Source organism: Leptidea sinapis, chromosome 2 (assembly GCF_905404315.1).
Source record: "Leptidea sinapis chromosome 2, ilLepSina1.1, whole genome shotgun sequence".
NCBI classification, from domain to species: Eukaryota; Metazoa; Arthropoda; class Insecta; order Lepidoptera; family Pieridae; genus Leptidea; species Leptidea sinapis.
This window is the reverse complement of record NC_066266.1, coordinates 20,169,129-20,180,818: the sequence shown is the minus strand read 5'-3', so window position 1 is coordinate 20,180,818 and position 11,690 is coordinate 20,169,129. Positions and strand designations below refer to the sequence as shown.

At 34.5% G+C, this 11,690-nt stretch overlaps 1 protein-coding gene across 1 annotated transcript; it reads left to right on the top strand.

Annotated features, from left to right (window-relative positions):
• The first annotated feature begins 223 nt into the window (after positions 1 to 223).
• On the top strand, positions 224 to 4,018 carry LOC126973476 (28S ribosomal protein S35, mitochondrial). Its single transcript, XM_050820791.1, has 2 exons — positions 224 to 231; positions 3,120 to 4,018. Exons 1-2 carry the CDS (start codon positions 224 to 226, stop codon positions 3,979 to 3,981), a joined length of 870 nt encoding a protein of 289 aa, XP_050676748.1. The 3' UTR covers positions 3,982 to 4,018.
• Positions 4,019 to 11,690: the final 7,672 nt, after the last annotated feature.

The window sequence follows — 11,690 nt, the reverse complement described above, 5'->3', positions numbered from 1 at the left end:
AAATTATTAATTTGAATTCATCGTAGTCTCTCTTGTACACAATTAGGTACCACAACCATAATGCTTACCCTTATCGCATGATGCATGGAAAAGAGCATACCTTGAATACAATTTATAAAGATAAAATTTATTTCATGCATATGTACATGCACGCACACGCCGATGATAGGAAATCCCTTTGTTGGACATATTTCTATTGCGGCTTTGATTTCTACAGTCGAAAATGGCACAGTAAGGCATAATTGTAAATTTTTAAAAGATAATAATGCTTCGCTTGACATCAAATGACTGATGTCACTTGAGCCTCGAGAGGTACCTACATTTGTACACATTAGTGGCGCCCACATGCCTCTTCCACTAGTTTTTTCTGTTCCGTGTTCCGGACGCACCCCGTTTGACAATTATTGTGGATTGTGTGTTGACATTTGACATATACGTGATTTCCATTTTCCATAACTTTTTAACCTAAATCAAATCTATTAGATTAATAAAATGGCATAATTGAACTTATAAATATCGCAAATAATAATTGATGATAATGGCATTGTTTACAAGGAGTTATAAGCCAGGAGTATTGTTTAATACAAACCTATTATGGCGTTCCAATTCTACTTTAGAAACACTGCAAAAAGGTGAAGATGAAGAGGAATTCAGAGTGCTGGATATACTTAAGAAGAAAGATAAGCACCAACGGAGAGTAGCACGCCCTATGAAAGTTCCCGCTGACCGTGCCGAAAAGATGCCCACAGACCAGGTAGACATTTTGTTTTATTAAAATGAGGTGTTTGTTGGCTCAACATATAAATTCTAATTTTATGACATTTTCTCAGATTGTGTTGCGTGTAGACGTGTAGTAGAAATTATAATATTATAAGTATTTTTACTACATTTAAGTTCTACTTAAATCAGTAGAGTTGATCTGTACTTATTTTGGCAAAATTTGTATTTAAAATAATTTTTACAGGGTTATGTTGGTTAAGGTTTTTGCCCGTTGGTTGGCCAGCCCTGTACATTCCAGGATTACGTGAGCGACCGTTTCGTCTTCGGTCAGACAACCTCTGCACTTAGGACTGTCTGTTATGCCGCATAATGCATGAATGAGCAAATTCTTTTTAAATTGGTTTTTCTGGCTGTGGGAGTGTCTTTTTCCGGTGTATTGACTGGTTGTGGGCGCTACATCCTTATTATTTCCCAGACGTGTGAGCAGTGAATTGGGAATAGTAAAACACCAATGGCTTGCGAATTATATTTTTTATCAACTGGTAATATGAACTGACTAAATAGCATTATTATTTGAATTATTATTTATTTGCAAAAAATTGGACATCACGGCTATTTAGCATATATGTATATATTCTTATTTCATGGTGATTCTTTCTTTAATCTATTGATAGTATAAATAAATACAGCAGTGCCAGTTCATGAGCATTATAAAAATATGTAATAATATTGACACACTCTTACACAAATTATCTTGTCCCAAACTAGGCATAGCCTGTACTATGGGTACAAGACAACAATATATTTAATACAATATACTTACTTAAACATACATAAATACATATAAACATCCATGACTCAGAAACAAACATACATATTCATCATATAAATGATTGTACCTACCGGGATTCGAACCCGGGACCTCTAGCTTATGTATGATTATCGCATTGCTCTGCGACATAGTTAGGAAACAACCTGCCATATCTTGTGTACAATTTTTATTATTATTAGGAGAAATAAGCCTGAGCCCTTCTGTGGTGACTACAGATAAACAACTCCCGCAGGTTGTTTATTAAGGTAATAGTTTAATTTATTGTTAAAGTACTGTTGTGTTACTGAGGTTAGTTAGGTTGTTGTGACTGAGGTGAGGTGTGGTATTGAGTCCTCATTGGTCAAGTTAATAACATAACAATGTAGTTATTCAAATCGTTTTATTAGGCGTCTGTGGTTATTATTGTTATTAAATAAATAATTTAACTCATCATGAAAATAAATAAAACAACCAAATCATAGTGATAAAAATTTTTGCTCAATGTTATAGACACTTTATTTTTATCAAATCAGTTTTTGACAGGAGATTCTCATGTTGGCCCAGCGATTTCATAATACTGCCGTCTGGATCCTGAAACAAAAAGATCGATATAAAGATTCTACACAGTACACCTGACCAATTGTTATGAGTGACGTAGATACTTCTTTAACGATATTGAGTACTTTTTGGTAGTAGAAAATCTTATGGGTTCGCGTCACCGACATACTCATGTTTGACGCACGCTATTAATATATAATTGAGAATATAATTATTAATATTTATAGCTAGACACTTTTTGCATGGGCGAAATATCGTGAGTTCGCGTCACCAAACTGCTTATAGCAGTGTATCTGTAGCTATACAGCTAACATATTGTGCAACATTAGCACTGCATATATCTTATAAGTGAAATTGAATGGACTTAGTGAAAATTTGTGTATATATGTGAATAATAAAACACAAATGTCTTGCGATTTTTTTTTTTATCAATTGATAACATGAACTGACTAAATAGCATTATTATTTGTATAAAATTTATAAGCGAAAAATTGGATGTCACAGCTATTTAACATATACATATTTATATTTAACATACATATATTATTATTTCATGGCGATTCTTTCTGTAATTGATTGATAGTATAAATAAATACAGCAGTGCCAGTTTATGAGTATAATGTATGAACATCCCATTTCTCTGCAACATATCTTAGGGAACAACCTGCCATATCTTGTGTACAATTTTTATTATTATTATTAGGAGAGATAAGGCTGAGCTTTTCTGTAATTACTGCAGATAAAGGACTCCCACGATTATTAATGTGATATATATTTTTTTCCTCTATTATATTTGCAATCAGTCCCCAAACTATGAGCAGATGTGTTGGACGTCTAGGATTTGGTCGGAAGATTTTCCATTTAATTTAAGTCCAATTTGACTATGCTATTTCGCTTGAGTCTGTTTGGGTGCTTTAAAGTTAGTAACTCCACTGCCAATGGGTTTGGGTGAATTGCTAGGGTTTCTTTGTAATTTGAAGAATATTTTTTAATTTCTTCTATCTGTTTTAAATTTAAGTTCTTCATGAAGTTCATTGTTTTTTAGGAACCATGGGGCATTTGATAATGTAATATTTGAATTTATTTTCCAGAACTGGGGCAATGTTTGGCCGGGACCAAGATCTTTTCATCCTTCGTCTGTGCCACTTCCAATACGCCAAGGGTATGTCCCTAAAGGCCAAGTACCACCTGGCAAAAAAGCTAATGCAGAACTTATGAAAATACCCAACTTTCTGCATCTCACCCCACCAGTTATAAAAATGCAGTGCGAAGCAATCAAAAAATTTTGCACAGAATGGCCAAAAATGTTAAATTCAGAGCAAGCGATTGAACAACATTATCCAGTTGAAGTTATAACATCTGATTATTGTCATGCAAGTCCAACTATTCGTAATCCACTCGCACGAATTGTGACATTAAGAGTTAAATTGTCAAGCTTGGAGTTAGATAAGCATGCGAAGGACAAGTTTTTGAGATTAGTCGGTGATCGTTATGACAAAGAAACCGACTTGGTCACATTCACAGCCGATCGGTGCCCTATGAGGAAACAGAATTTGGACTATGTCAACTACTTATTGACAGCAACATTTCATGAGTCATGGGCTGTTGAGGATTGGGAGAAGCAGAAAAGCGAAGAAGATATGGAGTATTACAATTGGGATAATAATAAGTCTAAGCGGAACCTTATTGATTGGTATTTAAAAGTGAAAAACGAAGATAGATTATTGACTGATGATGAATATAAAAGTTTTGATGTGTCGGAGATACCTCATGCGAATGAATATAAGGAAACAGTGTCAGATTTGTTTAATGTTGGTGAAAATAAGGAAACACTGAGTAGATATGATACTGTTGTAAGAAAACTCCTCGGTTTGCCGGAGAAGAAGTGTTAATTAATAAATATAGAACGATAATAAATATAGAACAATAGAGCTATGTTTTATTTTGGCGTCTTGCTTACATTTTGGTAAAAGTTGTCACATAAATACAGGTCTAGAATCTATGGGCTATCTATTTCCAAAATAACACCCAAACCTCAACAAATAAAACGTCGAAACGCAATAATTTCTAGGCTCTGTAGGTCATATAACATTGATTTATTCATTCCGCTTGATAAAAAGATAATACTGAATTTACACACGTGACGTAGAAACCTTGTTTTCATATTTCATTTTTATTTTACGATTATATTTAACAATATTTATAGATTTTAGTTATTTAATTGTTAAAATTACTGTTTTATAAACGTAGTAAAAATTATGAATACCGTGGCAGCTTATAAGTGAATTAACTCTTCCATCCATTTTATTAATATATTTTAAGTTTAAGCATGTAAAGAGTGTAATTTGTTAGTTGCCCAAATATATAAATAAATCTATAATAATGTAAATATCCAATGTAGATTATTATATAATAATGTATATATATATATATATATATATATATAATATACTAGCAGAGGCCCGCGACAACGTCCGCGAAGATAAAGGGTTTTAAAAATAATAACCAAGTTAGGTATTGAAGTAGGCATTACTTTGCGGATATCCATAATTATACAAATGATTTGAGTTCTCTTTAGTGTTTATTCCGCCAATATTTTTCTTTAAGCAATTCGACACGTGTTTCGCCTCTACACGAGGCATCCTCTGGCACGAGACATAGTCTCGTAAAAACTCTCAGAAAACACGTCCTGAGCATGCCCCGTCTAGAGGCGAAACACGTGTCGAATTGTTTAAAGACAAATATTGGCGGAATTAACACTAAAGAAAACTCAAATTATTTGTATATATTGAAGATTATCTAATGACCTATTCCAGTTCCAGTTCCGGTTCCCGTTTTCGTTCCCAACATAGTATTACATGAATCTTATTTCGGGGGAGATTATGGCAAACTAAACCTACTATTGGTATAGTTATAGCTCATCAAAGTGAATTTAAGTTTTTCACAAGTCCTGAAGGAACCATGGTAGTTTCCGTGATAAAATGTAGCCTATGTCTTTTTCCAAGCTCTAGTCATCGCTGTGCCAAATTTCATCAAAATCGGTTGAGTAGCACGCAACAAGTTAGGATATCATCCCCACCATCTGGATGTGTGGCGGTCCTCCACAGTGCGGTTTTCAAGGAGCTTTCCACGTACTACAAAGCTGTGGAATGAACTTCCTTGTGCGGTGTTTCCGGGACGATACGACATGGGTACCTTCAAAAAAAGCGCGTACACCTTCCTGAAAGGCCGGCAACGCCCCTGTGATTCCTCTGGTGTTGCAAGAGATTGTGGGCGGCGGTGATCACTTAACAACAGGTGACCCGTACGCTCGTTTGTCCTCCTATTCCATAAAAAAAAGGAGTTCGGGCGCGAAATCGCTACAAACAAACTTACATTCACATGTATAATATTAGTAGGTATGTAAGAGAAGTTATGTAAACGTCACTATCTTTTTGGCTAATTGAAACACCAGAGATATCGACGGTGCCTGCTTTGTCTTAAAACCCATAAAAGCTGGTGTCCCTATCCCCTACACTATTTCTTCTGCATATAAGGACAGGGGCGTGCATTGGTTTTCTAGTAAGGAACTAGTCTTGAACTTTGGAATAAGTAAATATTGCTTACTGTAGGTATTTAGTATCTAAGGAAAAATTTTACGAGTGGGTGTTAAATAGAAGTTTGGTAATAAAATAACAGAACCAAATTAAACTAAATTAACTTTTTATTGAAGTAGGCGTTACTTTGCGGAAATCCATAATTATATAAATGATTTGAGTTTTCTTTAGTGTTAATTCCGCCAATATTTGTCTTTAAACAATTCGACACGTGTTTCGCCTCTACACGAGGCATCCTCAGGACGTGTTGTCTCGCCAAAATTTGGCACCTATTCCCTATTCGATTGCCCCTGATCAAGGATATGTTGAAAATAAGCGGCATTCGTTGCTAACGCAGACAACAGCACAGGGTTTTGTTTCTTGCACCGGCCGTGCCAATATGTCTCGGGAAAGCGTCGACGAGAACCGGGACAAACTAATGTCGTTAATTGAGACTTCTCTAAACAGAGTCTCGTAATGGTACACGGAAAGGTTAAGTTCACAAAAATCGTCACCTTTTTGCTCTTAATAGTGATTTTCATTATTATAACACTAGAAATAAGGGATTGCTTGTAACTAATTCTGGTAGGCTTTATAAGATACATAATAGCTTTAAGGGTAAATGTATTCACTTCTATAATAAAGTCCCAGCCACTGTTCAGGCATTATCTATAAATAAATTTAAATGTTTTATAAAAAAAAATGGCGCTGTCGTAAATCCTATTACTCCACTGCTGAATATCTAAATAATCGGACGGCCTGGGACTAGATTGTGATTATTTTATAGCGAAAGAAATTAGTGTACAATATTGTATATTTTTATTGAAAAGAGCGCAAAAAAAGAATGCTGGGAGAGTTTCTACGCCGCTTCTTCTCTCTCAGAGCGCCATTTGTTTCCGAAGCGGTAGTAGTATCTAGTTATTAGAAATGACATCAAAAAGAATTCTAAAGGAATCAATTTTGACAAAATAAATGCCTTTTATGCCTTTTACTCCAAACTAACCTTAATGAAATGAAATGATTTATTTGTATGAATCGTGGTAACATAGTTGTTAACAATTAATTAGTGTACAGCACAATTCGCCAATATTTGCACTCAAAGGAATCTTTTAAGAATAACTACAAAAAGCTATTATTGCACGAGCAAAAACTAAATTAAATACATCGATTGTAGTGAGGATGGGTATCATAATAGATATATATATTATATAATTGTGTAGCTAGTGGGGATGTACGGTTATGCGTGTATCCGCATCACTACGTGATATATATTTTCTTTTCAGATTTATAAATTTATTAAGTTCTGAGCTTTGTTAGTTAGATATAGGATACGATAAATATTTAAATATTATAATTATTATTTCACACATTACTGCCAAAATAGTTTGCACGGAAAAGTAGTAGGGTGCCAACACGGACGAGTAAAAAAAGAAGGACTCCGCGCCGTGATATTAGCAAGTGAAGCACCGTTATGCTAGTGTGTGTGCGGTTACGGGGGATACTAGTTACACATTTTTTTCTTCCTTAAATAATCATAAGGCCACAAATACCTTCATAGTATTGTTTTAACACTTTTTCACAACGCACGACGGCATTTTTAAAATATTTTATTGCGACGCAAACTGATCTGTCACAGGCGATGGCAAATCTCATAATGGTGGCCGATCGTCTTGTATTAGTGTAAGTGTGTGCGTGGGGCTATGTTTTGTTTTGGTGCTTCACTGTTATGTAAGGTGACACGGAGTCCTTCTTTTTTTACTCGTCCGTGGGTGCCAATTGAGGTAATAAATTGGCAATTATAAAGCGGTAATACAAAAGTTATTTACACAAATACAAAATAACTGCCAGTTTTTGGGTTGGTAGAAGCAAAAATATATTATTTCTGCAGTTTACATAAACGTTAAAATTTCTAATTCATCTTTTATGCTCCAACAAACTTTATCGCGCCATAAAATTTTCAATTTGTGCGAATTTCAGTACGTTTCGCGTCGCAATGGCGTATTACTTTATATTTTTAATAAGTTATATTTTTCTCGTACATGGAAAGTTGAATAATTTTGGTGACGAAGATGGTAAGGATTTGCGTTTTCGATTATTAAACATTCCCAGAAATTGTATATCTTGTAATACAACAGTATTAACTTCCTGAGGAACAACAAACCAGTAGACTTCCAATCGCCTATTAAAAGGTCGTCAAAAAATGTCCGAGCGGCTTTGTATATACGTATACATTAACTTATACAGATAACATTAAAAGATTCATCCAAATTAACACCCTATTTCGAGGCAGTAATGTTCAAAGTCCATTGTATAGGCACATTAGAAGTGGTAATACTACCTCGTGCGCGAGACGGACGCGAACACGAGACATGAACATTTTATTTAAGCAATTACAATGTAATTATGTAGCAAAATTAGTAAGTTAAATAATATTGTTAAATTGTAAATTTTTAATTAATTTTTCACTCTATCGTATCTAAGTTTGGATATGCTGCTATTTTCACTGAACAGTATGTCATTGCGTGGCGTTGTATTCAAAGCGCGGTCGACACACAACTAAACGAAAACTCTGCCGTAGTAGACGCGTATATAGAGTTTTGCTTCAGACAATTTTTGAGCGTTTGACAATTGTGAGTTCTAGTTATTTATTGTACTTCTGTTGGTACCTACTTATTTATTACTGTTACGTGTCTAGATTGACGGAAATCATATAATATGGAGTATTGCTGTTCTCTGGTCTGGCTCACCCCAGTATCGCCCCATTCACCCCAGCTCGATCCATTTGACCGCGTGCAACGCAGAGCAGCTCGAATTGTCGGGGACGTAGTACTCTGTGAACGGCTGGATCACTTAGCGTTGCGTAGAGACTTCGCTTCATTCGATGTCTTTTACCGCATTTATCATGGGGAGTTGTTTGTTCATTGTTCCGAGCTGTTTGACCTGATTGTTGCAGCCGAATTCCACCTTCGCACGAAAAGCCACAAATTACGATATCACCTCCACCATCTGGATGTTGGCAAGAAACTTCCATAGTGCTGTTTTTTTTTTGTAAATTAGGGACGAGACGAGCAGGACGGTCAGCTGATGGTAATTGATACGCCCTACCAATTACAACGCAGTGCCGATCAGGATTCTTGAAAAGCCCAAAAATTCTGGGTGGCACTACAATTGCGCTCGTCACCTTGAGACAAGATGTTAAGTCTCATTTGCCCAGTAATTTCACTAGCTACGGCGCCCTTCAGACCGAAACACAGAATCTTAATACATTACTGCTTCATGGCAGAATTAGGCGCCGTCGTGGGACCCATAATCTAGCCGGCATCCTGTGCAAATGAGCCTCTCACTGGTATTTCCATTGTCATTCGAAAAGTATGTCAGATCTGAGAAACACATAGGGCTCCTTATTTAAAAAAAAACATGGTTACAATGTAATTTCGTACAATAAATCTTATTATTTAACAGCCTGAGGGTGGTCGCTCCATTCCCAATCTGTGGTATCATTATGAAAGTAATTTATGTTATAGTAACCTTTACAATGTAAACATTTCTTAACAATTCTTTTGAATTTCGTTATACATTTGTTTTGAACATTTTCTGGGATCTTGTTGTAAAAGCATATAGTACTTAGGTATCTACATCTTCCAACAAAACACTTACCTAACTACTAGGGTTAGATGAGTTGTAGAAATTAACTCTAGACTGCAGACTAACATAATAATATATTCCTGCTAATGCGGGCGAATATTATGTACGATGATAGAACTATTAAAAGACGTCATCCCTATTTAAAGGGTATGTTCCAATATGCACTGCGAGCACTACACAGTGCTATCACTGTAGAAAAATTCGTTCCGTTATGGACTGCCAGTATACTGCCGCAGTACCCTAGGGAAATATATGACGTCATAAATCGCCGCCATATTCTACTGTGAGCACTGGCGTTTATGAGGTAAGGTTTGATAAACAATACATACAGTTTAATCGAAAATATTTTTAATTCGACAGTACTCCTGTTGTACCCGATGTGGTTGACTATAACTGTGTATTATTTGCAGATGACATATCCATAATTATTCCTGACGAGCATAAAGCGATAAATAATTATAATATGACTATTAATAAAAATTTAGAAACTATATTGACATGGTTTAATGAGAATAATTTATTCGCTAATATGACAAAAACTAAATATATACAATTTTCTAATTATAATACAATACATAAATCTCTAAATATAACACACAGTGACCTAACGATTAAAGAAACAAACACAATAAAATTTTTAGGCATTATATTAGATTGCAATTGTAACTGGAAAGCTCAATGTGATACAGTGGCAGGCAAAATAAATAAGTTCGTTTTCGCTTTAAGAAGGCTCAGACAAACTCTATCCTTTAATGCTGCACTTACTGCATACCACGGTTATATTGCGTCAGTTTTACGGTACGGGTTAATACTAGGGGGAAACTCCACTAATATTTCAAATGTTTTTCTGGCACAAAAAAAATGTATAAGAGCTTTATGCAATGTCAGTCCTCTAGAATCGTGTAGACCATTATTCAAAAAGCACCGTCTGTTAACGCTTACTGGTCTATATATATTAGAAATTTGTATGTTCATTAAAAAACATGGTGAACTTTTTAAACCAGCAAAGGACTATTCCATATTAGGATTAAGAGATCCAACTCGCCTTCTTATGCCATACTGTAGAACAGCGCTTCATCAAAATAACGCAAATGTTATGTGTATTAGGGTATTTCACCCCCTTCCAAAGAATATTAGAGAGATTCCTAAAACATTAATGCATAAAAAATTAAAATTATGGCTAATAGATAAATGCTTTTATAGTTTAAAAGAATTCTTTAGCCTATTATATCATTGAATTAAAGCTACGTAATGTGTATTAAGAACGTATAAGTATAAATTAAATATGATATTCCAATATTGACAATCAAATATTTGTATGCCGATATATTGGCGAATTGTGCTGTACACCAATTAATTGTTAACAACTATGTTACCACGATTCATACAAATAAATCATTTCATTTCATTTCATTTCACCTCATTTCATTTCATTTCATTCATTTCATTTCATTTCCAACAACACATTTATTTAATGAACTAGAAAACTTTAATTTGAATGCTGCGTCAAATAATGCGGCTGACAGGACAGTATACGGGATTGCGTTCCGTTTTAAATAGTAACAATTATAACTAACTATAAAGGAACAGCTTCACAGTATACTAAATAGACGTCACACTGTACAGTGCATATCGGAACATACCCTTAACTGCTTGCCCGAGGATATTAGAAACGAACCTAACAAAATTATATTAAAAAAAAAATCTAAATCTAAATGTTAATGTTAATTTCTTGATATATAATAACCTATAGTTATAAAATAATATAGTGAGACTGTTCCATCCCCCAGTTAAACCGTCTAGACGGCTTTGGAGGGCAATGTATATTTATCAAAATGTATATTATATTCTTAGTAAATAAATAAAAACATCTGCCAAAGCTGGTTCATTCCAAAGTTGTATCATGACATGTATTGTTTTTGTTACAGTTTTAAAGGCAACAGACTTCGTATACTGGCCCAATGCAACGATTCCCTTCTTTATAAATTCAGAACATTTCGGTGAGTTCAAACTTAATTAGATAAATAAAATTTGACGTTTAGTATTTAAGGGTATCCAAAAAATTTAACCGAATATAATATTCTTGACAAGTGCTTACCCGGTAACGTTAAATGCCTACTAAGAAACCTTAAGAAAAGAAATAATAGTTAAAAAAAACTAAAAAGCACGCTTTATATAAAATTTTAGTTGAATTTTATATAAAGCGTGCTTTTAAGTTTTTTTAACTATGATTTATTTTTAATTTTTTAGTCAAATTAGTGTAATGTCATCGGTCCTCGATAAATCTACAAAGTTTGAAAGAAATCTAGCGGTTTAAAGTGGGTCAAAATCGCGCCCAAAGAAGTCGGTTACAAACATACAGGTGAAGCTAATATAAAGCG